The 26,633-nt window shown below is 31.6% G+C and overlaps 3 protein-coding genes and 1 non-coding gene across 5 annotated transcripts; 1 reads left to right on the top strand and 3 right to left on the bottom strand.

Moving 5' to 3' along the window:
• Window positions 1-33: 33 nt before the first annotated feature.
• LOC126681019 (pre-rRNA-processing protein ESF2) lies at window positions 34-4,600 on the top strand. 2 transcript variants are annotated; one of them, XM_056103675.1, is made up of 8 exons: window positions 34-165; window positions 842-1,388; window positions 1,467-1,539; window positions 1,760-1,827; window positions 2,254-2,343; window positions 2,426-2,556; window positions 3,958-4,104; window positions 4,180-4,600. In XM_056103675.1, exons 2-8 carry the CDS (start codon window positions 866-868, stop codon window positions 4,195-4,197), a joined length of 1,050 nt encoding a protein of 349 aa, XP_055959650.1. In that variant the 5' UTR covers window positions 34-165; window positions 842-865; the 3' UTR covers window positions 4,198-4,600. The 2 variants fall into 2 exon arrangements, with proteins under 2 accessions (XP_055959650.1, XP_050232341.1); XM_050376384.2 differs by having other exon boundaries at window positions 41-165; window positions 865-1,388; window positions 1,470-1,539.
• Window positions 4,601-4,698: 98 nt separating this feature from the next.
• Window positions 4,699-5,906, bottom strand: LOC126681028 (chitinase 2-like). The gene has a single exon (XM_050376397.2). The coding sequence runs from the start codon at window positions 5,835-5,837 to the stop codon at window positions 4,941-4,943; it is 897 nt and encodes a 298-aa protein (XP_050232354.1). The 5' UTR covers window positions 5,838-5,906; the 3' UTR covers window positions 4,699-4,940.
• A 1,022-nt stretch (window positions 5,907-6,928) lies between these two features.
• On the bottom strand, window positions 6,929-11,379 carry LOC126665439 (laccase-17). Its single transcript, XM_050358261.2, has 6 exons — window positions 11,149-11,379; window positions 10,886-11,037; window positions 9,698-9,942; window positions 9,438-9,566; window positions 8,065-9,021; window positions 6,929-7,356 (listed from the first exon to the last, which is right to left on the bottom strand). The coding sequence occupies exons 1-6, from the start codon at window positions 11,266-11,268 to the stop codon at window positions 7,226-7,228; spliced, it is 1,734 nt and encodes a 577-aa protein (XP_050214218.1). The 5' UTR covers window positions 11,269-11,379; the 3' UTR covers window positions 6,929-7,225.
• A 14,592-nt stretch (window positions 11,380-25,971) lies between these two features.
• On the bottom strand, window positions 25,972-26,078 carry LOC126666469 (small nucleolar RNA R71). The gene has a single exon (XR_007637966.1). It is a non-coding gene; the product is annotated as a small nucleolar RNA R71 (small nucleolar RNA).
• Window positions 26,079-26,633: the final 555 nt, after the last annotated feature.

Below are 26,633 nucleotides of genomic sequence, written 5' to 3'. Positions count from 1 at the left end.
GACTTTGCTATATTTTGCGGGTTTAAATAGGAAAACTGACGCTAGAATAATAAAACCTAAAAGAACACAACACAGTGCTCTGCTAAGTAGCCATTCAACAAGAAGCCTCCGTTCTCTACTTTGTCGCAGAATCCGAATCAACATTAAAGAACGCATTTTTCCGCTGTAAGTGATCTTTCGCTGCTTGCTATGCAGTTTTTATTTTCACTAAATTCTTCAGCCAATTGTATTCTGAAACTTATGAGTACAAAGCATGTCTTTTTTTTTCGCTTTTTGTTTCTTGATTTAAAGATTGTGTTTTCATGGAATTGGGTTCTTAATATCATCTGGGTTTCAAAAGAAAAACACGGTGCTTATGTTTATGCATTTTGATTATGCCCTTGAGTTCAGTTTAATATTCAGCTATGTGCTAGAAGTTTCTGAATCAGGGAACTTAACGGCTAGGCTACAAACAATTATCTAAAATATTCGCATGCCATTGGTATTGAACTCATGTATTGTGTTCATTATGTGCAGAACTATTCATGTTTTATCAGTATACTAAGGCTATATTTAGTTCATGGAACAAAATAAAATGGAAGAGAATAGAATGGAATAGCTATTATTTACTTTCTAGCAGAAATATTTATTTCAAAAAATCATGGAATAATAATTCAATGGAATTATTGTTACGTGAACCAAAGCAAAGAATAGCGATTCTATGTGGAATACCTATTATATTCCTTACCTATTCCATGAACCAAACATGGCCTTTAAGTGTTCAAAGCAGTTTTTAGAAGTTTGGGTGTTTGATTAGCTGAGTTTTCTGCTCATATTCCTTTTCCTGCTCTTATGAGTGTAGTTCCACTTTGTTTCATTGGGCAGAATGGCTAAAGAAGAGTATAAACTGAATGCTTTGAGCTCTCAGACCGAAAGGGATACAAAATCCAGTTTGGAAAGACAAAAACGTAAGAAAAATAAAAAGAGAAAACAGTTGTTGGGTAATAAGATGGTAGACGATGAACAAGACATCATTGGGGATGGCCCCTCAGTTGGACGGGATTCAGAACATTGTGATATGAGGATAGAAGGTTCTCCAAAGGTGATGAATCCAGTTGCTAAAAGTTTGAAAAGCAATGAAGAGGAACATTTACTGCAAGAAAATGCAGTGGCTGCTGAAAAGCAAGAGGTCAGCGGGTTGAACTGTGCAGAAGAGGAGATGATGAATGATAAAATGGCTGATATGCCTAAAAAGAAGAAGAGAAAGCGGCTTTTAATTGATGCCGGTAAGGCTGACAGGCGCGGAATTTGTTACTTGAGTCGAATTCCTCCTCATATGGATCATGTAAAGCTTCGCCATATTCTATCCCAATATGGAGAAATACAGAGGATCTACCTTGCACCTGAAAGTAATGTTTCTTACTTTTCTTGTTTCTTTTGTTCTACTTTCTGACAACACTATTACTAATCAATCTCAAGCTATGTAGCAGTTGCAGTTCATAAACGTCAAGTACAACGAAAAAAAGCTGATGGATCTCAAGATCAAGCATTTTCTGAAGGGTATGTCAAATACAAAATAGAGCACAATATACGATAAGCATACTACTTTTATCTTTAAGAGTAATATTACTTTGAATATTGAATGTGATTGTCTCCTGTTTCTTATCTGCTGTAATACTGACAAATGGAGAGTTTAAGTTTTATTTTTGTTTGTCCTGAAAAGATGTACACTGTGTTGTTGCAAGCAATAATACATATTCTCCTTGTCTGTAACATGCAGGTGGGTTGAGTTTGGCAATAAAAATGTCGCCAAAAAAGTTGCTAATGCATTAAATGGTGAACAGATGGGTAGGTATTCTTATATCTCTGTTTTTTTAGCTAAAAATTCTGAATGTAAATCATGTATAGACTCCCAGTACTTCATTTTGTATTTTGATATTTTTGAGCGTGGAATGAGAATAAGTTGTCGAATGCGGAAGCCGAGTCAAAGTGCAAACTTCTCTACAGAATATGTGCAATATAATGCTCATAAAATTCCTTCCTTAGTTGCTTGGCGGTAGTTTTATTCATTATATGAGATTGTGGCTTCCTATTTGTTGTTTTTCGGTTGTGGTTTGAACAAAAAATGTCTCATGTATTAATGCTGCAAATGGAGCAGGTTTTTCTGGAGATTTTCTTCTTCATTTTTAGCTTTACATATTGTATTTGTTGTTTGCATCTTTTTCCTCCTTGCATCATCCCTGGTGTGTTTATTTATGTCATTTTCTTGTTTAGGTGGGAAGAAGAGATCAAAATTCTATTATGACCTTTGGAATATCAAGTACTTGAGTAAATTCAAATGGGATGATCTCACAGAAGAAATTGGTAAAGAATATATTTTCTTATGCTATATCATATTTACGTAAAAAGTTTACTTCATGTCTAACTGTCTGTGTTTCTAATGCAGCTTATAAGAGTGCTATAAGAGAGCAGAAGTTAGCTCTAGAGCTTTCTGCTGCTAAGAGGGAGCGGGACTTTTATCTGTCTAAAGTTGACAAATCCCGTGCTTTGAGTTCTATAGAAGAACGCTTAAAGAAGGTAAATATTGCATCTGTATAAAATTCACACAGTTCAGATTACCATTTTACTGAATTATTTTAAATTATGTTCTAAAATAATAAATATATATAACCGAGGTGCTTTATTTCACATTTGTTCTTTTTTTTTTGTATAGGAAATTAATTAGGTTCTTAGGTTTTGACATGTCTTTTACATTCTGCACTGGACAATATTTCAATTCATATAGCAGTTGTTTAATAGTTCTTCATAGGACTCATTCCTCGTGTCAATATTGCACAATTCGTCACTCAAGGGACCTCTTTCTTACTAAATAGAGGAAACCCGAATCATCATTTACACATTGGGGTTAACAATGGATGATGAAGGCACAGAAGTGAATGACTTAATTTTTCTTTTTGTAGAGTTGGTCTTCATGTCTCTTAGTGTAGACTTAAGGGAACATGCTCCTGATATTCGGTGCACTTCCGACTATATCAGGGTTTACAGATCATTATATTTGAATCCCTCTTATCTGTTGAGCCCATAATTTAAATTCATTTTTTTAATGTCTATCCTCATTGGTATATTAAAAGAACTAGGATAAAATCCTGATTAGTAGACATCTATGAAGCACCGATACGGGTACGGGTACGGGTACGGACACTGGTACGGGTACGGGGAACGGCATTTTAGGAAAAAATAGGATACGGGTACGGCGGGGACACGGCAATTTTTTTATTTTTTTTAAAATATATATTTAGTCATATATAAGCTTTCAAGATGCAAAAACAATGAATCTTATGTTATAAGATGCATAATTAATATGTAAATTAGTTGAATAATTAAAAGGAGGTTACCGCTGTGTTTTTTTTTTAAATTAAAAACAGGGTTTAGTTTCACTTACTATCTAATTGTATTTGGGTTTGGGCCCATTTAGTTAAATTTCTTATTAAAAAAACTCATACTAAAAAAAGACTTAAAATCAACTAAATACCACTAGAAGTGTCCCCCCGAAGTGTCCCCAAAGTGTCCTCGGCGTGTCCCCCTCTTTGACCAGTCAAAGGTACGGGGACACGCCACGTGGCGTGTCGGGTACGTATCCCCGGCGTGTCCCCGTGTCCCCGAAGTGTCCCCCTAAATACGGCACTCCGGAGGAGTGTCGGTGCTTCATAGGTAGACATGTTCCATTACGAGCTCTCTTTGTTCTTATCTTAAGAAGCCTTCAAGTTGGAGTCACGAAATTGTTTTGTCCGAGCAGTATCTATTATTTTGAAGTAATGGAACCAACAGGCAACAGTTGCAGATGTATTTTATGGTTGCAGTTTTGTACCTTCTTTGGATTGAACTTGGATCAACCTCTTCGACACGGAGAAGAATGCAAAACAGAAATTTCCCCTTGATTTTTGTTAATGTATCATCTGTTTCGTCTTGTTTCTGCAGAAACAAAAGGTCCAACAAGAGACTGGAGGTGAACAGTCTGTAAGCGAGCAAGCACCAAAATTCATCCGTCAATTTCCACAGACAAAACCAGTTGCAGAGAAACCAGAAGAAAGAAAATCTCAGCTCTCGAAGGATGTTCTGGCAGGGGTGAGTGAGATTCCTTATAGACATAGACCTCATAATATTTGTTTCCTTAAGCTTACTGTATCATGCTCCTTGCAGGTATTTGGTGTTTCTTAGTGATGAAGTTAATGGATTTGTTCACCATGATGATGATGAGGTTGCATATCGTAAGTGTTGCTTTAGTTGTGGGTACTTTGGCTGCATTACTTGAGCAGCTTACAGTTTTGGCTTTTTTTTTTTCATTGGGGAAAGGGGAATTCGAACCTGAGATACGTAGGTCGAGTTAAAATGTCCCTGCCACTAAGCTATGCCTATTGGCAGAGGCTGATCTACTCTAAGGCTAGGGCAGGCTTAAGCCCGGGCTAGCATCAAATATTTGTTGGAGGATTCAACAATTTTATGTTTCATATTTTCACCAACTGTATCATACATCCCCATTGTATTTAAGTTGAGGATTGAAGTGTAATGCCCTTCTTTTCCCAATAAATGTTTATAGAACTTGCTGGGATTTGATTTTGAATTTCATTTGCGACAACTCCATTGGGTTGATGGCCTGTACATGACACCCAGAAATTTATGATTTTGTGGTACTAATATTGTTGGAGATTTTAATGTTCTACATTTGGTCCAACGCGCACATTAATGTTTTTGTAAAATAAACAAATACATTGAACCAAATTGAATCAAATAAATTGATCCAAAGTCAAGTGGAATGCGCAGCCCTAGTGATTTCAACAAATTATTGAATTCTCTATTGCAATATGATCAAATGTTTTACATATTGAGAAATCCTTTCGTCATCTATTCCCTTGATTAAACAACCAAAAATGTGTTTGGTTTCGATTTCCATATTAGTGTGATCATTTTATGTTGGCCAAAAAGGTCTGAGACTGCAATTCAAAAGGAAATCCTGCTTCCTTTGAATCATCAGCAGACCATATAAAGATCCCATGAAGCTTATTCTGATCTCTAAGACTATTACAAGCACTAAAAAAACCATGCTTAGGAGATAAACCTCCACTTCCATCTGTTCCAAAGCTGGTCAAGATCTTGCCACCTTTGTAATTCAATCTCTGTGCCTCAAAATATTCCAAGAACTGAGGAACTGTAGTATTCTTAGGATATGCATAGAATTGGAAGTTTACATAGTCAATAAGATGACCATATTTCTTCCATAGGGTTTTGTAATATGGTTGCACAGAGGTATCATCGTATGGTGCTATTGATACAAATGAGATAATCTTGTGGTCTTTCAGGTAGGATATGAGTTTTCCAATGCATTCTGCAAATGTGTTTGGATCAGTGCGAAAATGTTCGTAATCGATATCGATTCCGTCGAGATTATACTTGTTTGATATCTCTGTTATTGAGTAGATTGCATTGGTCACCCAAGAAGTGATTGATTTTGGTTGAAAATATACGTTCTGACCATTTATGGTGTCCCCTCCGAGACTCATGGCTATCTTGATGTTCGAGTGGCGGGCTCGGATCGACGAGGCGGATGAAGTGGTGAGATTCTCTGTGTCCCAATATGCATTGAAGTAACCATTAGTTGGGGAAGATGATGGAGTGTAGTCAATGGCGAAGGAGAGAATGAAGTGAAATTCGAGATTTGGATTGACCGGTACGTCCGAAAACTTGACACCTTTGCCTTCAGCTCCGATGTACACTCTGAAGAGCTTGGAGTTTGTTGGGGCTGCTTGGGTTGATAAAAGGGTGGTGAGCAGAACTAGGACAAGGATAGAGTAAGTGTTCATTGTTGTTAGAAATTGAGGAGAAATGATCTTCTACAAGACGGTACTTATAGACAATTGCATTGTTTTCTTCGATATAATACCGAAATTTATCGAGTCCTACATTTCCGTATTTTTTAAAATGCTTCTGAAAATTTCAGAACTTTAAATTAATAACCTTTTGGGGTAAAAATTGTTGTTTTCTCTTTTTTTTTCACCATTTGCATAACATAAAAACACTTTCGAATAAAAAGAGGTCAATTAAATGTTTTAGGGTACAATTGAAAATCGAAAATACGAAATAAAATAAAATTACAATTTTACAACGTCGGGTTCTATTGAAAAAAGTTCAAAGGTCTGTAATTTATGAGACATTTTGCCAACTTTAATATATACTTATTATTGTAAAATATTTTTTAGTTTTTAGTTTTTATTTTAGTTTTTTTATTTCAACGTTTATGTTTTCGTGGATGATATGTTTTCTTTACTAAAAACATTGTTGGTTTGCAAGATTTTGATTCTTGTTTGCAGTCCATGGCAATATTTTATGCATAGTAAATAATTCTTGTACCTAAAGGTAAAGGTGTATTGTCCAATGCATTTAAGTATATAGGTTAAAGTACACTAAAAAATGATCAAAGCTCGTCTTGTTTTATTTGACAGTAGAATCATTTTTCTGCAAATTTGTTATTTGTTTTGGCCTATATGAATGTTGTCTTTTTATCCGAATTTAAGTAGTTTCTGCATGGAATCTTAATATGCTTAAACCAATTCAGAATGTAGCTATTAGATGTGATTATTTATTATAAATATTTGGTGTTAATCTTTATCAGTTATATACATAATATAATTGTGAATGGATTAGTTGTCTTTGTATGTGTGTTTTGTTGAGCTGAACCTTAGTGAAGTGAGAATATTATTTTTTTCTCTTCTTCCTTATCTAATGATCTTTGGTTCCGCTATTGATTATAAACTTGAAATTAATTTCAGTAATGGAATTAGCAAAATAGTGCCATTATTTTAATAACGTGTCATAATATGATACACGGATGATGTGGTGGACCGAGTCTACCTAAGAATTTCTCCATATTCGAATATATATTTGTTACACAAACTTATTTAAAAAAACATCAAAATCAATCTGATGATATTCTTATTAAGGTTTCTCACAGTATAATAATATATTAGGTTACAAAAAATTGCTCACACACATTTCTTTCCTCAACTACACAGAGGGTAGTTAGCTAAGTTATTAAACAATAACTTGCTCAACAAAGAAACATAATTAAAAATGAAAAAAAGGGCAACAAATGAAAACTTGGTTACAAGTTACAAAAACAAATTGGTGAAAAAAATGGAATTGATGAGAAGTTTTTTATGGTCAGATTGTATGATCAGAAGTTGCTGAAATGTCAACACTTTGGAAGATCAGCTGGTGGAGGAAGAAGCTTCTGATTGGGAAGCTTTCCATCTAAGACAAGCCAAGCCATTTTCAAACCCCAACTTGTGTGCACTTCAAGATGGCAATGCATGAACCATACCCCTGTTACAATCATCAACAACTCCATCAAAATTATGGATAAAAACATAATCATTATGTTTCTTATTTGTATTACTATAATCAAATCAAGTTGAGTTGAAACTATGTCAGTTTTGATGTAGACTTTATTCTATAATTTAAAGCTTAAAACTTGATTCAAACTCCATTGAGTTTTACTTTGTGAATTTGTGTTAGAAATTGGTTAAGTAACTAATAATCAAGATCGACTGACTCGGTTATTTGTATAAAAACTTACATAAATTAATTTAGAACAAAAATAAGGATCTCAATATATATTAATTTAATTTGAGAATAAAGATTTGTTGATTATATATATAAAAACATCTGAAAAAATTAATTAAAATTCGATTTAATTCGCAAGTCTGTTGAGGCGATCATTATTTTAATATTCGAACTCTGCTCAAAAGATTGACTTAAGTAATTCCAACTTGAGCTCGACTCAATCAAATCAAATTGATTTTAAATTGTTTTTGAATCAGTTTTGAATAGCTCGTGAGTTGACTCGACTCGTTACACCTTGAAATCAAATATCAAAATTTAACTTTAATTTTTATGATAATTTTCAAATAGGTTAAACTATTTAAAATAATTTAAATCCATTATCACTATTTCATTTCTTAAAAAGTATAATTTCATAGTTTTGTTTTCAATTCAACAAATAAATGTAAATAAAATTATTTATATACTAACCTGGGTTATCAGCACGAAACCTGATAGCAACCCATCCACCGGAGGGCACACCAACAGTGTTCCTCTCAACAGGATCAACAAGATTAAACTTAGCCGGATCTTTATTCCGATCAAAGTTACCAAACCCTTGACCAACAACAAAGAAATTATATCCATGCAAATGAAGAGGATGACTCTCAGCACCAAGAATACTAGTATCCTGCATTATCACCTCCACACTAGTATTATAATTCAGAACCACCACCTTTGTCCCATTTCCGACGTTCGTATTATTTGGGGGAGTACCCGTATAATTAAACGGAATCAACGGACTAATCGGAAAATTCGAAGAATAAACACGCTTCGACTGACCGGTGAAATGTGACTGTAGTAAAGCTTTTGTTGGCATTGTAAAAGAAACATTATTAATTGAAGCAGCAAACATCGTACTGTTTGTCGGTCCTTGACATGTTTGGTTTTTAGGGCAAGGATTTGTCCCTAACCCTACTGTGAAAAAAAATTGTCGATCAATATTTTGTGGAACATTAGCAGGAAACTGTGAATTTGCTAAACTAAAAAGTTTTTTAGTAAAATTTGTAGCAAACGCTGTGTCGTTAAGAGCGGGTAATGATGGCTTTAAGATTGGAAGATTTTTGAGATTTGAATTTGATGATTCGTATTCTAGAATGGCTGCAACGGTCGAATTATCAAAAGTGCCTTGGCCAGTGGCGTAGGGTCTAGCGGTCATGAAAAATTTGGCATTAGGGTTTTTGGGTTTGGTTTTGAGAAGAACATTTGAGGTTTGACCCGGTGCGATTAATAGAATTTTGGTTTGGAACGGTTTGACGTAAACTGCGTCTGCGTCGACGATGGTTAGTGTGTGGTTTGCTATGCTGAAGAAAAGCTCGTCGTTGAGTGCAGCGTTGATTAGTCGGAGCATGTAAGTTTTGCCGGGCTTCACCTTCAATTTGAATGTATCTGCAGAAAAAAAATAACACATTTATTGTGTTAGTGTGAAAAAATTGAATAAATTAAATAATCACAATCAGATCTGACTGATTAATTTGGTTTTGGCTTGATTTTGTAAAAATATTTTAATTTTTGGTTTGGTTCGATATTATGTAAGAAAATCAGTTTAATTTTATTACAAACATCACTTTAAAACCTAACAGAATCAAATAAATTAATTTAGATTAATTAAAAAATTATCTTTGGTTCGGTTTGATTTTAGTAGTAACGAAAATCAGTTGACTCTTAGCACGAACTAAACTGCTCAAATTAAATCGACTAAATAAACCATCTAAAGCAACAAATTTGATTTAATTCAGCTTTAAAATATTAGAACTTTTTATAAAATCGATTTGGTTCCGTTGGGATCGCCGTTTAAAGTATACCTTTGGCTGAGCAGTTATATAGAGGTCCGGGGAGGCCATTTATGGTGTAGGCATCAGAAACATTTGGACCGCCGCCAGTTTGTAATGCTTGGTTAATGATTGCTTCAGTATCAGTATTAAACCACTCTCCTGCAAATCAAAATAATGACTCGATTTTAAGTCTTTTTTTCTGTTAATCTTAAATAAATCGCGAGTTGTCAATATATTCATATGCAAAGCTTAAACAATAAAAATAATGTATTTAAATTTGAGAGTATTACCAAAGATGATGGGAACTTGCTTGTAAGGCTTAGGGAAAGGGTAAGGAACACCAAGTTTAGGGAGGATGATAATAGGACCATGAAGAGTTGATCTTAACCATGAAATATGTGCATGCCACCAAAGGGTTCCTCTTTGCCCAACGATTGTGTAATTGTACACATAGCTTTGACCACTTTGGATGGGACATTGGGTTATGTATGCTGGTCCGTCTGCCCATCCACTCCTTAGCTGCCTAATTCCATGCCTGTAAAATGCAACCATGAACATTTAGCCTCTAAATTAGCTACTCATCATAAATTAACCATCCAATTGCTCATTAGTAAGGGTGTGTGAAAACCGAAGCAAATTGAAAACCAAATCGAACTGAAAAATTCAGTTTGATATGGTTTAATACTACCATATTATTTGTTTTTCGCTTCAGGTGGGGACATCAAATCTTTTAGTTAAGTTGTAGTAGTGCAAACCGAAACGAAAAATTGAAACCGAATTAAAAAATTAATCAAACTGATTGGTTCGATTCAGTTTAATTTAAACACTTTTGCATTTTTACAATTTTGATTCGAATTGAAAAAAAAATAGTTTGGTTCAGTTCACTTCAGTTTTGGACATAAATGTTAATTTAGTTAAGTTTTAGTACAAATCGAAATCAAAAATAAACAATTAATCAAACTAATTGGTTTGATTCAATTTGATTTGACCAGTTCTACATCTTTATATTTTTGTTCGGTTTGATTTCATAAAAAAAGAGACCAGTTCGGTTCAGTTTGGCTCAAACCGAAGTCATATCTCTCTACTCATGAGCCATTGAGTCTTTCCAATTTAGGCCTTAATGTTATAATTCAAACTCAATTCGACCTCATTTATTTAAACAATAACAAATATGAGTTTTAAACTCTTGATAAAATTTTAGAATGTAAGTATCAATTTACTTTTGAACTTATAGTTGTTCTAAATTAGCTCTCAATTTTGACAAATTATCCAAAAACATTCGTCAATTTGGCCCCAAAATTTGTTTACAAAAGTGACAAATTTAAGGAACTTATTTATAACAAAGCTCCTTTTGGATCTAATGGACAATGAACTATAAGTTTAGGGACAAATAAATATTTAAGTCAAATTTTAAGGTAAGAGCTATAAATTTAATGTTGAACTTTGGATTTAAAAGAAAGAAAAACTTGAATGCTCACCAATGAAGAGAGATGTTGTTTTGGACATGATTGACCACATTAATCAGAAGATTATCACCTTCCCTAGCTATAATGCGAGGTCCAGGAAACTTTCCATTTACGGTCACAATGCTCTTGGTGTGGCACAAACGAGTCACATTTTGCAACTTAATCTACAAAATCAATCATTTATGATATTGCATATAAAATGAAGTATTAAAATAGATAATTAGCCATTAGCCAATGCACATTATATGGAGTACTATATGTCTAAGAAAACTTACATCAAACTTGTAATGCCTTGTTATGCCAAATGCAGGCTCAAGGAGATGAGCAAAAGTAATAAAAGTAAAGAGAAAAACTCCAAGAAATGAAGGTTTTGGAAGAAAGGAAAAAGAACCCATCTCTTTATTTGATGCCTCCTTTTGACCCTCTTTAAAGAAAAAGTTTACAAAAAACTCCAAAATTGAACTTCTTGCTCTTGCAAGCTGAGTGAGTATGTTGATGGAATTTTCCAATTCTGCCTATATATAGAAGTGAGGAAAGGGGTTTGGTTTGATTGATTTGATTGTAAGAAATTTGTTGTAATTATTTAAGTGATTTAGAGAAAATATGAAATTGATTTTATGTGTTTTAATCAAACCTGTTGTTGGAACAACTCAAGAGTGTAGTCAAAGACAAATATTTCATTTGACCTTCTTTCCTTTTCAAGTCAAATCTTTTCTTGTTTAAACATAATTAATTAATTGTGCTAATACATAATTTATAATATATAATATATAATATTAAAATGTTATATATATATAACTTGGATAATGCTTTTCACGAGCTTCTGTTTATGGTAAAACATATGCTTCCATGTTTAGCAACAACCCAAGTATTTTACAACACCAACCTTATAATATTACGACCAGTTAAAAGACATAGAAAAGTATTACTTCAATGTTTTGCTTTTTGAAAATTAGTATATATTGCTTGCTACATCAACCAAAAATCTGTTAAGAAAAAGACATCAACCAAATTACTTTTGAAAGAGGCAAAAATTAAAATTAGATAGGATAAAATATGTTTAATCATTCAAAACTATCCGACGTTTTTCTACTTTTTTTTATTTATGATCCAAACTTTCGAAATCGCCAATTAAGCTTATTTCTCATTTTTCAACCTTAATTGTAGCAATTTGAACCTTTTTCTATTCCAATTTATACAAATAGCTACAATTGAAACTGAAAATTGAAAAATCGACAAATATTAATGATTGTAGAAGTTTTAACTATAAATATGTCAAAAAGATGCAGTATTTTGTAGACAATTGTTGTAGTTTTTTCTTTTATAAAACTGCAGTTTCCAAATTGTTTTATTTTCTTTTTGAAACACCGCCATAAGTGAGGCTATCTAATAGATCTCGTGCTACTGTCCACGTTCCAAAACTTCTTTTTTTTACTAAAAGTTGTTATCTTTTTAAATATTAACCATAAATGTTACTTTTACTAATATCTAATTATATCTACTATATATATATAATTAATGATCAAAATTCATAATAAAAAATTTGATATTAAGCATAATTTAATGTGTATTAAGATGAGCGACATGCAAGTATACTGTGCAAATTCAACAAATTTATCCAAAGATAACTAAGAAAGATGTTGAATGGGCCATTGGGATTATACATCAAGTAATAGCCAATTGAAGATGTTTATTAAATAATTTTAAATTTAAATATTTACAATAAATTATCAAAACTTAAACTATTCTATTTAGGCCTAATTACTTAAAAAAAACTCCGCCTTGTAATTTTTTTATTTATACCCCGATCTAGATAAAAAATTCATTTGTACCCTTTATTTTTTGATTTTTTGTTTTCAACTGTACCCTAAAACATTAAATTGAACTTTTTTCATTTAGAATAAAATTTAAAATAGTCCTTCATTTTTTAACTTATATTCTAATTAGACCTTAATGTTATTAATGGTATAAAACTACCTTCTTTTTTATAAAATTAAAATTTTAATTATTATTAATTTATATTAGTTATTAATAATTTATTGAATATAAACAGTAAAAATAAATAATTTTAAATAAAAATAAAAATTCCGACTCTCCGCCCGAAGGAGAAGCCCACTGCTCCTCCTCCGGACGGAGCCCGCTGCTCCTCTTCCATGAAGGAGGAGCAGATCTGATGAAGGAGGAGCAGGCCGCTGCTCCTCCTCCATGAAGGAGGAGCAGGCGCTGCTCCTCCTCCATGAAGGAGGAGCAGGCCGCTGCTCCTCCTCCATGAAGGAGGAACAGCCCGAGATAAGACCTTCTTTATATACGAGCGGTCTATGCCTCCTTTAACACCATTTGAAGTTCTCTTCAAGGCTTCGGCAAGCTCTCATTAATTAATTCTTCCATATTTTTTTTCTGACTACTCCTCCTTCATGGAGAAGGAGCAGTTGTTGCTCCTCCTTCACGAGAAGAGGAGCAATAGCTGCTCCTCCTCTCGTGAAGGAGGAGCTCCTCCGAAAAAAAAATTAAAAAAATTATTTATTTTTTGTAAAAAATATTTATCGGATTTTGATAGCGGATTCGTGATTCGAAGAAGTATAATGGTGGGTCGGAAGTTTTTTAAATAAAAAATTTTAAAACGATTAATTTTTAGTATTAATCTGAATAGTTTTAAAGTTTATGAATTTATTTATATATTTATCAATAGAAAAAAATATAATATAGCCCTTCTATTGAATTGGTTTTAATATTTGCCTCCTTTAATTAATTAAATGCCAAAAAATAAATTTTGGGGGTACAGTTGAAAATGAAAAATCAAAAAAAGGATACAAATGAATTTTGTTCTAGGTCGGAGAATAAACGAAAAAATGTTGTAAGGTGGAATTTTTTTAAGTAATTAGACCTTCTATTTAATATATATTACAGGCCGTAATGTGTTAAAATTTCAATTGAAAAAATAATTTATAATTTTTTATCAAAAACTAAAAGATTATATTTTATAATTTAGTTAATAATTTAATAAATATAACAGGTCATTTAAAAATAATTTATTCAATATATATATATATATATATATATATATATATATATATATATATATATATATATATATATATATATATATATATATATATATATTACGGGTCATAAAATGTCACTCATGCGCTATAACTTTTATTTATATAAACAAATTAATAAAAACTAATAAAAATTAAAATACTTTAGTTAATATTTTATACATATAACGGGTCATGTCGCTCACGTGTGTAGCACGTGGCCGAACGCTAGTATTTATATAAAAGTGGCCACGGTTTATAAAACGGCGGTTTCGAACTGATCACAGTTTAAGAAATATTGGCGTAACTATATTGGTTCGGAACCGGTTGGTTCCGCTCAACGGTTAGTTTTGACGGTTTAAACATTAAAAAGGAAATTTAATGAAAATTAAATATAAATATTTTAAATCAGGTTCAAATTGAAATTTAGCTTAATATAAATAATTCATTATATTTAAAATTAAAAATTTAATTTTATTTAATTTATCATAAACTTTGATAATTAATTATTTATATATGCACTACTAGAAAACTGCATTTTAGCAACCGATTTTTCCATCGCTAAAGGCTGAAATCCGTCGGTAAATTAAGTTTTTCGTTGATAAAAGACTCAAATCCATCGTTAAATCAAAATTTACTAAAAAAAACTTTAAACTAGTTAGATAAAATTGTGAAAAGATAAGTATGAAAGAGAAAAATTTCTAAATTTTTAGATATAACTATTTTAATTGTTTGCTCTGACTTTAAAATTAGAGTATATCCGATTCTAAAATTTTAACAATTAAAATAGTCCCTTAATGATTAAACATCCATTTTATTGTGAAGTCATTAGAATATTGATTTTTTTACGGTCTTTCTTAGTTTTATTAAAAGAATAACCATTTTTATAGTGGATAGATTGATGAAGAATATTAAATAAATATTAAATGAATAACAAATAGTTATAAACAATTATTTATTTAAAGGGCTATTCTTTTTTATACCTAATCTTTACTTATATCGTCAATTATAGTCAAATTTTTTAAAATCGGCTGTTTTAACCCATTTTGAGATATCCAAAAAAATTTATAGCCATCTTCGAACTGAACCGTAAAAATTGTCATGTCACTCGTCACGTTGAAGCGAGTGACACAATAATTTTTTTGATTGTATTCGCAATTAGTAATAAAAAGTTTCCATTATTTTACGCACATAAGACTAAACTAGCTGATTTTAAAAAATTTGACTATAACTGAATACACCTTAAAAGCTTTGGTATTAAAAAAAGGCCCTTACATCAGCTGAAATTACCGAATTTTTTTTTTTTTTTTGATGAATAAGATTATATTAAAAGCCCAAAAAAAAGGCAAAACCGAAAAACAAAAAATAAGCCATAGGCTTACAAAAGCTAAGAAAAGAAAATGCTATCGGGGTTTCTATACAAATCTAAACCCGAGTAAACAAAAGAAGGGTGAGCGCTATTGTAAAAGAAACCCACGTTAATAAGACTTCGAAAAATAACATCTTCTGTAGAACAATCCTTATGCTGAAAAATTCTTCTATTACGGCACTTCCAAATTTCCCATATAAAAATAATCCAAACATTAGTCCAAAGTTTGGAGCAACCACCATACGAAATAATGGCATTCCATTGAATGAGAAAATCATCAAGAGAAGAGGGCATTACCCAAGCTAGATCCATTTTTTGAAAAAACGAAAACCAAATTTTTCTTGCAAAGATACAATGCAAAAAAATATGGTCTTGAGTCTCCAATTCAGCACAGAGATCACAAGTTGTATTACCATCTCTAATAATTCCACGCGAAGCTAGAAAAGCTAAAGACGGGATGCTTTTGTGTAAAGCAGTCCAGAGGAATACCTTTATTCGAGGAGGAACCTCTGATTTCCAGCAAATTTTAAATAAATCCGACCTGTGTTGATCAAGAGGCTGGGAGTGAATTCCTGTTATCAATAAAGAAGCTGCAGCTGCAGCTGAGAAGCCTCTGCTTCCATGTTTCCAGAAGATATCATCGTCTTCAACAGCAGCAACGGCATAGTGATAAGATTAATACAATAGTCGGTAAAAAGATTTGAAAACTTTAAAAGAACATATGATAGAATTGAAATTCAATAAAGTTTTTATTTTATTTGCAATTAAAAACAGTTATCTATAATCTGAATACTAAATGTTTTATTTTTCTTTTAAGCTATGAATCTTTTGATAGCGCACATAAATAATTAGATGTCCATTAAGTTGATATACATCTGGATGATCTTCATGAATGGGAGGTTTCACCACATAGTTCATGTAGGTTTTGGTCTATAACTAATATTAAGAATGAAAACGATAATTAATTAACCAATTAAATATTAAATACATGAAACTCTCACTAACATTAGAGCTTGATGATCAAGTATAAATGGCTATTAAATAAATGTTTATTTAATAAATAAATAGACATATGACAAGTGTTTCTATGAAGAAGTCATGTCATAGTTAGATGCATGAGCATGACATTGCTATTTTCATTTCCATGATGGAAACAAGGGAAACCCTAATTGAAGCAATTTTATCTCAAGCAAACATGTATACTATATTCACATATAAATATCAAAGACTTATTTTTAAAGGAATAGATATACTTCCAACTAAGTCAATATCACTTTTTTTTATTTCTATATTTTATTATCGACTAGATATATTTAATAGACTGAATATCTCTCGCTCAATTCAGGACTATCTATCTTAAATAGGATTTGAATATTTAATTTTATTATCAAATTGATATGATTTCAGTGTGAATTTGCATAATCTTAGCTTTCTACATATAAAGTTAAACTTTAATTTTTAGTTAAATTTTCACATAGCTCGAAAAAAATTTGGTCCGGATTGTAAAAATTTGATTCGTAGACCGAATTTGATGATAACATATAGATCCAAATCGAACTCAAACTGAATAAAAAATGACGACTCGATTGGACTAAGACCGAAAATTAATCTAAACGGGGTCCATAATTAGGTGTAAGTTCCAACTATTTTAGTAAGAACTTTTTTACTGTGTAAGGCAATAAAACAACATTTTGCTCATTCAACTTGGAACAAACAATTAGAAGAATATTAGTTTGTGAATTTGGATTAGAAAAAGTAAAAAAGTTCTTACGAAAATGTAAACTGAACTAAAATTAATAATTTACTTTCTAAAATTATGAATTTGAATTATTCTAATTTTTTGTGCGAAGTTGAATTGCAAAATGATATTAATAATCTGTATAATATCAATTATATACATTCTAGAAATTCCCAATATGTCATTCTTAAATTGTAGTTGCACCAACTACAGTGGTCTATCTCAGTCTCTTCAAAATGTAGTAAATAACTTGGGCAACTCATGCAAGATAATTTGACAACTTTTGAGTTAATGAGTTATATTTTTGAATCCCAAGTCTTTATCTCATCCTAATTATGGCTCTAGAAATTGAATTTTCAGTCAATTTCATTCACTGTTTATGTGTCACTGTAGAGTGTTCATAACTTACATCTTCCTATAAAATAGTGTTTTCTTTGTAAAAAAATCACTCCACTTAAAAGTTCAAACAATTAAAATTTTAAAAATAATTATTATTATGTTCAATATACTTTGGCATGTAAGTATCCATTAAACTTAAAACGTGTACAAGCATAAATAAATATTACTTTAAACATTTAATTAATCAAATGAAAATTGTCAATAATTAATCCACTCAAATGATCAAAGTCTTAGATAATACTCCAACAATAGTTATTAGATACAATGATATTCATTTATAATTTTAGTCATTTTAACATACCGTTTGAAAAAATAAATAAATATTAAGGTTCGTCGGTTTAGCAAATTTAAAGATTATATTGAACCTCCGGTTCAATTAGAATTATGGAAATTCTCTTTCATATCCAAATTAATCAAGTAAATTTACATAACCAAATAAATTTTGAATATAATTGTCTCAATTTACAAAATTATAACGAACCAGCTCGTCAAATGTTTTCTACAGTCTAAATAAATCAAATTATTTTACCTAATTAAATAGGCCTAATGCCTTAAAAAAAACTCTGACCTTTAAGTCCCTTTTCAATCCTACCCATCCTATTTCGTATTTTATCATTTCAATTGTATCCCGATTTTTCAAATTTTGACAACTTTTTAATTTGAAAGATGAAATAATTTAATTAATCAAATCTAAGGATACAATTATATTTTTTTCATTTGAAAAAAAAAACTATCTTTGAAAACTAACAAAAAAACCATAATCAAATTAAAATTAATTTAAATTTAAATTAATTAATTTAATATACTCATAATTTTTTTTTTATAACAAAATATCAAACTCATCCCAACCATCCCAAAACCGTCCAACTCCAACTCAAATCCAAACTAAAACCCGGCCCGTCTTTTCCATGGAAGCTGAACCCAAATCTAGGTTCGTCTTCTATGGAGAAGATGGATCCGGTCGGGTTACATTCGGGTCGGTTTTAAATCAATTTTCAGCGATTGCGGGATGGTTGGAGGCTTTAAAATGTCGGGAAGTTTGATTTAAAAAAACTAATTGTGTATATATTGAATTTATTTAGATTTAGTTAAAATAATTAATAATATTTAGAGAAGACAAACCGTTTGTGGGTGTGAGTTACGCGGTTGTAGAGTCGGAAATATTCATAAAACAATTATTGACATCACATTATATTAAATTAAAAATTTATTATTATTATTATTTGAATTTGTGGGAAAAAAAAAAATTTTGTGTGCAATTTATAACTGCTATTTTAAATATATGTTAATGTGATGTTCCTTAAAAAAAATCAAATGAAAAAAAGGTTAATTTTATATTTCAGAGTATAATTGAAACTGTAAAATACAAAATAATATAAAATTGATCAGTTTTTAACGTCAGGATTGAAAGAGGCTAAAAGATTAGAATTGTTTAAGATATTAGGCCAATTAAATATATAAAGATATATATTAAAAAAATTTAAGTTATAAATATATAAAATTATTTGGCATAATCTTTATTATGTCTAACACTTATTTATGTGTGGTACTTCATAATAAATGAAAGATGAGAAAATAGACGGTTGATCCATTCAACTAGCTGGTTGTGAAAAGAGCTTCCTACCCGAAACCCTTTCCTATAAAATCCAATATTTTCCTTATTGTTCAAAGATAACTGTATTTAGTTTATCTTAGTATTTTTGACCTAATATTTTATTTTAATTGATGTTATATTATTATATTTGTTAAATATATTATAATTTGAGAAATTACTATATAAAGAATGAAACAAAATCTACCACGTACATATTATTAATTATATTTAAAAGTATAATAAAATGATATAAAAATACTAGAATATAAGTACAGTCACCCCTCTAATAGTTAATATACATGGTGGATGAAAAATTTATTAATTATTAGAATTATTAATTTATTAAATTTTTATTAAAAAATATAAAAAATCTAAATATATTCAGGGTAATGTTAAAAAAATTCATAAACTATACATGTTTTCTCAATTTAATCACGAACTTTAAAACGTCTCAATTGTATGAAATAAGTTTTATTTTTCTCAATTCGATACACGAGATCGTAATATGCTGACGTGGCTGACAAAAATGTCCACCTCAGTAAAATTACACTATTGAATGAATGTCACGTCAGGATATGTATCAAATTGAAAAAAAAATGCAATTTCATGCATACAATTAAGACGTTTCAAAGTTCGTGATTAAATTGAGAAAACATGTATAATTTATGAATTTATTTAACACTACCATAATATATTTTAAAGCATTTGCATTTGTAGACCTAATATTAATATTATAATATAAAAAAAACCAACTAAAGACACTTCGCAGTCACTCTATTCAAAAGAAATAACTTTGTACTTATTAAACTAAAAAATAACTATCAAAAAGTTGTATTCATGAAATAAAATTATCTTTTATATCTTTTTATACTAGACATATGTGAAGTCTTTTATTGTAATAAATAATTAAGTTAAGTGTTAGATAACACTTTTTTATCCCATATATAATTTAAATTAATCTATTATATTTATATGTAAATATATATATTTTTTAGAAAATCTCTCTAATAATTAATATTCATTATACTATATATTTTAAATTTCATTAATTATTAAATAATAAAATTATTAATTATACGACGTGTAACGAAATTGGTTCTTTCACTTTTCTATTAATTATTAGAATTATTAATTATTAGAGGGTTTACTGTAGCATTATAATCTAAAAAATTCTATTTTTAGGCTTAATACATTATTTAATAATTAGAATAATGTTGTTCGAAATTATTAGGTAGGTCTAATTCGTATGATATTTATTACTTAAGTATTGTCTAACTACTGCATTTAGAAAATAAAAACTTGTTCAGCTACTAGAACACAATTGTTAGAGATTTTTTTTATCACTTCCATCTAACTTTGTGTTTTTTTTCTTTTTTTATTCTATATGAAAAAAACCTTTGTTTTAATTAAAATTTACTTTCAAGGTTCTTTTTAGAGGATATAATATTATTTATTGGATGTTAATTGATTAGAGGTTAGTTAAATAATATAATATTAAATATTTTGATTAATTATCACAAGATGAATACTTTTATTACAATGTATATGAATGTCTTTTTATTTTAATTAATTAAAAAAACTCATCTTTTTATAAGATTAAATAATGACAGTTTAGAAGGAAAAAAAAACTAAACTAATTAGGAAAGAATTTTAAATTAATTTATAATAGGAATAATTTTATTTATATGGTTCGGGAGAGTGACTTTGAACATCCGGGATAAATCTAGGTTGTTTCAGGAAATAAAATTAGAAGATAAATATGTCTATAACAATGCATACAACAGGTGATGGGTAATGACTGACGAACTGATAATATTAATAACCGGCAAGTGATAGGAATAAAATACTACTATTTATTATAGGTTTTCCATTTGCTTTTGCATGTTTTACCACGCTTTTTGGTTACTTTGTATACCTTATTGTGTGTATTTGTGTTATAGGAAAATCAGAGCAAAATAGGGTCTTTTGGGCTAGAAAAGGAAGAAGTAGCAAATCAGACAAAAAATGAAGTCGTAAAGTGTTTTCGGCGAGTTTTTCCCCCCTCATAGGTAGGGCTCGATCGAGCCCCTGAGTTTAATGAAGGGCTCGATCGAGCCCTTATATTTAGGGATCAATCTTGAGCCCTCGGAAAGTGGGCTCGATCGAGCCCCATTGGTTTAATGAAGGGCTCGATCGAGCCCTTTTATTTTGCAAGAGGGAATCTCATATTATTCCAACTGCAAGTTTCTAAATAATTTTTGGTTGATTAAGTTTAAAAACAGATTTAAATTTTTTTAGTAGAATGAAAGCGGAAAGAGTTGTGGAAGTGTATAGTTCGTTCAGATTTATGGCAATCTAGTGGCTTTGTTGGATATGCAGTTGCCACTTAACCAGCACAAGAATACCTTTTCTACCGACTACTGCTTATTTATGGTTGCATAAGACGTCGTGCATCAAATCAAAAGATCCAGATTCGTAAAGACAACTAACTTTTGAACTTGCACGACTATTTACAAGTATAGCGCAAATAGACTGAATCATGTTATACAGAGAATAATAAGGCAAACATCTCATCTCAATAAAACTAACTGGAAAAAATATTGAAAATAAATATATGGAAAGCAAAGGTGCTGAAAATAACCGGAAACAATATAAACATACTTAATACTGACATATGACTCAATTTGTATTGACATGACAAATAGAATTCATAATAAGCATCTAGCTTTAAAATTCCTAACAAATAATACTTAGCATCTAACCATGGAATTTCTAGTGGATAATTGTTTTTATTTTATTTTACAACACAAATTCTAAACCGGATAAAATGAGGCTAATTGTAGAAATTATCATGTTAAATGTCTATACAACCTCTAATTATAAATTTATGAAAATCCTAAAGCTTTTATGTGTTTGATTAGTTTTGAACTAATTTAACATGATTATCTGATTAACCTGCTAATATTAAGATCTGAACATACATTCAAAGCATTAAACAACATCCACGTGCTCATACAACAATTTACATATGTAAGGTTAGAACATTGTCAAACTCTTGGGCGTCCATCGTTATGTGTAAGGGTGTGTATAAAAACCGAACCGAAAACCGCCGATCCGGTTTTAAAATTATGACTTTTCATACATTCCGGTTCTGTTCGGTTTTAAGTTCTTGAGAACCCGAAAAAACTGATATATTGTTTTTTTTAATTATTACTCCCTCCGTCCGCAGTTGATAGGCTGATTTGAGTTTCACACATATTAAAAATTTTAGTTAGTTTAGTTAAAATTGTACCAACTGCCTATAATACCCTTGTTTAATGCTAATTATATTCAATGCTTTTTTTATTGTATTCACACAATTAGTTTTCGAAATAAGCGAGTATTATCTAAGTGTAGGAGTTTTAATTAGGCTAATGGGCTGAAAAAATCCCGACCTTTGTTTTAATTTTGAATTCCACCCTGACGTAGCAATTTTTTCAATTTTACCTTATTTCGCATTTTTAGTTTTCAATTGCACTCTGATGCATTAAATTAAACTCTTTTCATTCGATTAATATTCAAATAGGTCCTTCATTTTTACAAAAAAATCTAAAAATCCTTTAATGTTTTAAATTATACCAATAAACCATCTTCTCTGTAAATAACAAAAAATTAAAAAAATTAAAAAAATAAAAAAATATTTTTTAAAATTTCCGGAGGAGGAGCAGCTCCTCCTCCTCCGACAGCTCCTCAATGGAGGAGCAGAACTGCGCCTCAGGCGAGGAGCATCTGCTCTTTAACGAGGATCTGTTGCTCCTTGATGAGAAGAAGATGCTCCTCCGGAAGAGCAGATGCTCCTGGCATGAGGAGTAGCTGCTTCTCCTCCACAAAATTAATAAAAAATAAAAAAATTAATTTATTTTTATTTTTAAAGTTTAAAATTTATTTAAATTTTATTTAAATTTAAGGATTTGTTTGAATTTAGCCAAATGAAAAAAAGTATGAAATAATCTTTAAATATATTTTTTATATATATTTTAGTTCTTATAATAATAAATTCATTTTAATTCAGGGTGTAATTGAAAACTAAAAATGCAAAATAGGGTAAAATTGAAAAAATTGCTACGTCGGGATGGAATTGAAAACTAAAATAAAAATTAGGCTTTTTTCAGCCTGTTAGCCTTTTAATTAATACATCTTTTGCATTTCCTTTATAGAGTCACTGGCCAGCAGGCATGTTGTATTTGTAAAATTCATTTAATGATGATTTAGCATGTCTATGATAAGTACAGTTTCGGCAGTAAAAAGCCATTGAAATTATCAAAACATTCTCAGTGATATTATCAAAAGGCTTATCCCCTTAAAATCCCCCCACTTTTTACCCCCAATTCGTTTGCACCCTCACGTTGTAAAACCACTAAATATACCCAAATTACGACCTTTCACTTTCAATTGTACCCTCAAACATTAAATTGATCTCTTTTCACTTGAAAAATGTTCAAATAAATACTTTAAATTTTAGCATATATTTTAAAATAGGACTTAATATTTTATTTAAAACAAAAATAAACCTATTTTTTCAAGTGAAAAGAGATCAATTTAATGCTTAAGGGTGCAATTGAAAGTGAAAGGTCGTAACTTGGGTATATTTGGTGGTTTTGCAATGTGAGGGTGCAAACGAATTGGGGGTAAAAGGTGAGGGGTTTTTGATAGGAGTATTTTTACTCCTATCTTTAGCGTCGTTTCCGCATGCTTTATTAACGTTTTATCACGGTTTTATGGTATTTCGTATGCCTTATTACGTGTTTTAATATTTCAGGTACTTAGGAGCATTGCGGAAGCATTTTGGTGCAAAAGTTGGAAAAGACGACAAAAGCGATGCGGAAGCTCATTTGCAAATCTGAAAAGCTGACCCCGGGGCACTAATTGACCAATTTGGACTAGCTCGAAGCCTCAAATGAACTCGTGATCTTCATGAAAGTTAAAGTAGACGTCCTGAGCTTTCCAACGGTTCAAGAATCGACTTAATCGGACATTTCTACACCGAGTTACGAAGGTTTGAAGATCGAGATTTGGAGCAGAAAATGGCAGCTCGAATCGGGCTTCTCATTTAGCCCAAGGAGCTCTATTCGAACTTGGGCTTGCTGGAATGGGGAAATCTTAATTCAAGATGCATTCAGGCTTTATTAATTTGCTATTTTGGGCCCAACACATGTGTAATTGAATGTTTGTCTTTTTCCTTCTTTTGTAAGTACTATATATATGGGGCCTTATCTTTATTTTAGGTATAGAAGATTTTGCTAGACTTTATTCTATTATTGTACTTTTGAATCTTCTCCTAATTTTAGTCTTCTTCTTCAATAGAATTTCCAGATTTTTATTTCCTCCATTGTTGAGATCTTTGAAGCTTCATTGAATGAACAAGTTTTATTTTCTATTACAATTATTATTTGTGGGTTTTTCATCTTATTGTAAGTACTCTTTACCCATGTCTTCCATTTATCATTTTGTTGATTTAGCTCTTGAAATGTGTAACTAATCCCCCATGTTTGGGGGTTGAGATGATTTCCTTCTTGTTATGTTAAATGGTATGATGATTGGTTAAATGCTTGTTCTAATTCTAGTTCCTAATGCTTGTGTTAGCCTAGCTATCTAATGCATGATTTAGTGTTTGCTTGACTCATTGAGAAATGGTTAGGTGAATAGACTTTGGAATTATAAGCCTAGATTGTAATACCACGAGAGTGGATTAGGATTTAGGTGACCTTGAGTTTGTTGATTAATTGATGTTGGGTAATTGGTTTTGTTTAGTATCACGAGAGTGAGTTAGGCATTAATTGATTACTTGATGATTGATTTTGTCGTTCTTAGAGGCTCGAGAGAGCGGGAACGGTGCGCTAGGCACAACTCGGCCCTTGCTATATACCAATTTATCCATTACCATGTATGCATGACCTAGGAATGATTTCAACCCCTAGACATCTTTTACTTATTGATTAAACTTGTTCTTATTTTAGTTACTTGAATTGTTAGTTTAATTGTTTAGTGCCTATTCAGTGTTAATCTTACTTGAACTTCACCATTCGAGTTTCGCTAAACGAATTGAATCGCAACTAAAATTCATTCTCATCAATCGCTCTAGATTCACTCCTCGTGGGATCGATTCCGACTTCCGGATTATTACAAGTTGTGCTTTTTGCTCAACAAGTTTTTGGCGCCGTTGCCGGGGAGTGACGGGTGTTTATTGATTGATTGAAATTAGTTATTGTTCGGTCGAGTTAGCTTTATTTTCTGTTTTTATCACTTTTGTTGTTTTTGCTTCTTTCCGGATTTACGCGTGGTTTGCTTGTTGTTGTTTGTGTAGGAGATCAACTATAGTGTATGCACAATACACGAAGGGCCAATCTTCCGCTAAAACCGTTTCAAGACAACCTCGGGAGATTTGAAAGAAGTGTGAGAAGGGAGAATCGTATACCCGTTATCATGGAACATGGGGATGATAACTATGAGGAGGAGCATTATCACCCTCAAAACGATGGAGTGAGGCAACATCCGCCTCCTCCACTCGATGAGAGGAATCGGCAAGAGCAACAAGGGGACAATCACCCTCAAGTTCAAGGCCATCAAGCACAAAGACAAACTTTGGGGGATTTCTTCCTCCCGGATGTGGATAATGCTACCTATGGGTGCTTTGCAAGACCGGTCACCGCGGCTACTTTTGAGATCAAGCCTAGCACGATTCAACTCCTAGAGAATCGGTGCCAATTCTTCGGGTTACCAAGTGAGGATCCAAATGAACACATAGCCAAGTTCTTGGGAGTGTTGGACACATTCAAGCTCCATAATGTCACCTCCGATCAAATCAAGCTTCGGATGTTTCCGTTCTCACTAAGAGACAAGGCTAGCTTGTGGCTTCGATCACTACCTAATGCATCAATCCACAATTGGCGGGATCTTGCTCAAGCTTTCCTTCACAAGTACTTTCCAATGGGGAGAACCGCAAAGTTGACAAAGGACATCATTGATTATTACCAATATGAGGGGGAATCTCTCTATGAAACTTGGGAGAGGTTCAAGGATCTCCAAAGGCACGTACCTCATCATCGGCTTGTAAGGGAACATGTGCTTCAAATATTCTATAATGGTTTGGGTGAGATCACAAGATCTACCATTGATTCGGCCGCGGGAGGTTCTTTGATGCAAAAGACGCTTGATGAGGCTAATGAGTTGATTGAAAAATTAGCTATGGTGAGTAGCACTTGGTCCTCGGAAAGGAGAAGACCACCGGCTCAAAAGGCATTAATGACACTTGACCAATCCAAGGAGTTTGAAGCGATGAAAGCCATGAATGCCTCTTTACAAAGTCAAGTTGATGCCTTGAAGAAGCAAGTGGGTCCACGGAATGCTCCGGTTGCATATGTCCAAGTGGGTTGTGAGCATTGTGGAGATTTCAATCATGGAAGTAATGAGTGCTATGCCATGGGTCAAACTTGGAGCGAACAAGTGAATTATGTGGGAGGTCAACGTCAAGGGAATGATCCTTACTCGAATACCTATAATACGGGGTGGAGAAACCATCCTAACTTCGGATGGAGGAATCAAGAGGGCCAAGGCAATGTGCAAGCAAATCAACAAGCGGGTCCTAGTTTCCAAGGAGGAAATAG

Source organism: Mercurialis annua, linkage group LG1-X (genome assembly GCF_937616625.2).
Source record: "Mercurialis annua linkage group LG1-X, ddMerAnnu1.2, whole genome shotgun sequence".
NCBI classification, from domain to species: Eukaryota; Viridiplantae; Streptophyta; class Magnoliopsida; order Malpighiales; family Euphorbiaceae; genus Mercurialis; species Mercurialis annua.
Note: the sequence above shows the minus strand (reverse complement) of the source record. Positions and strands in the feature narration are given on the sequence as shown.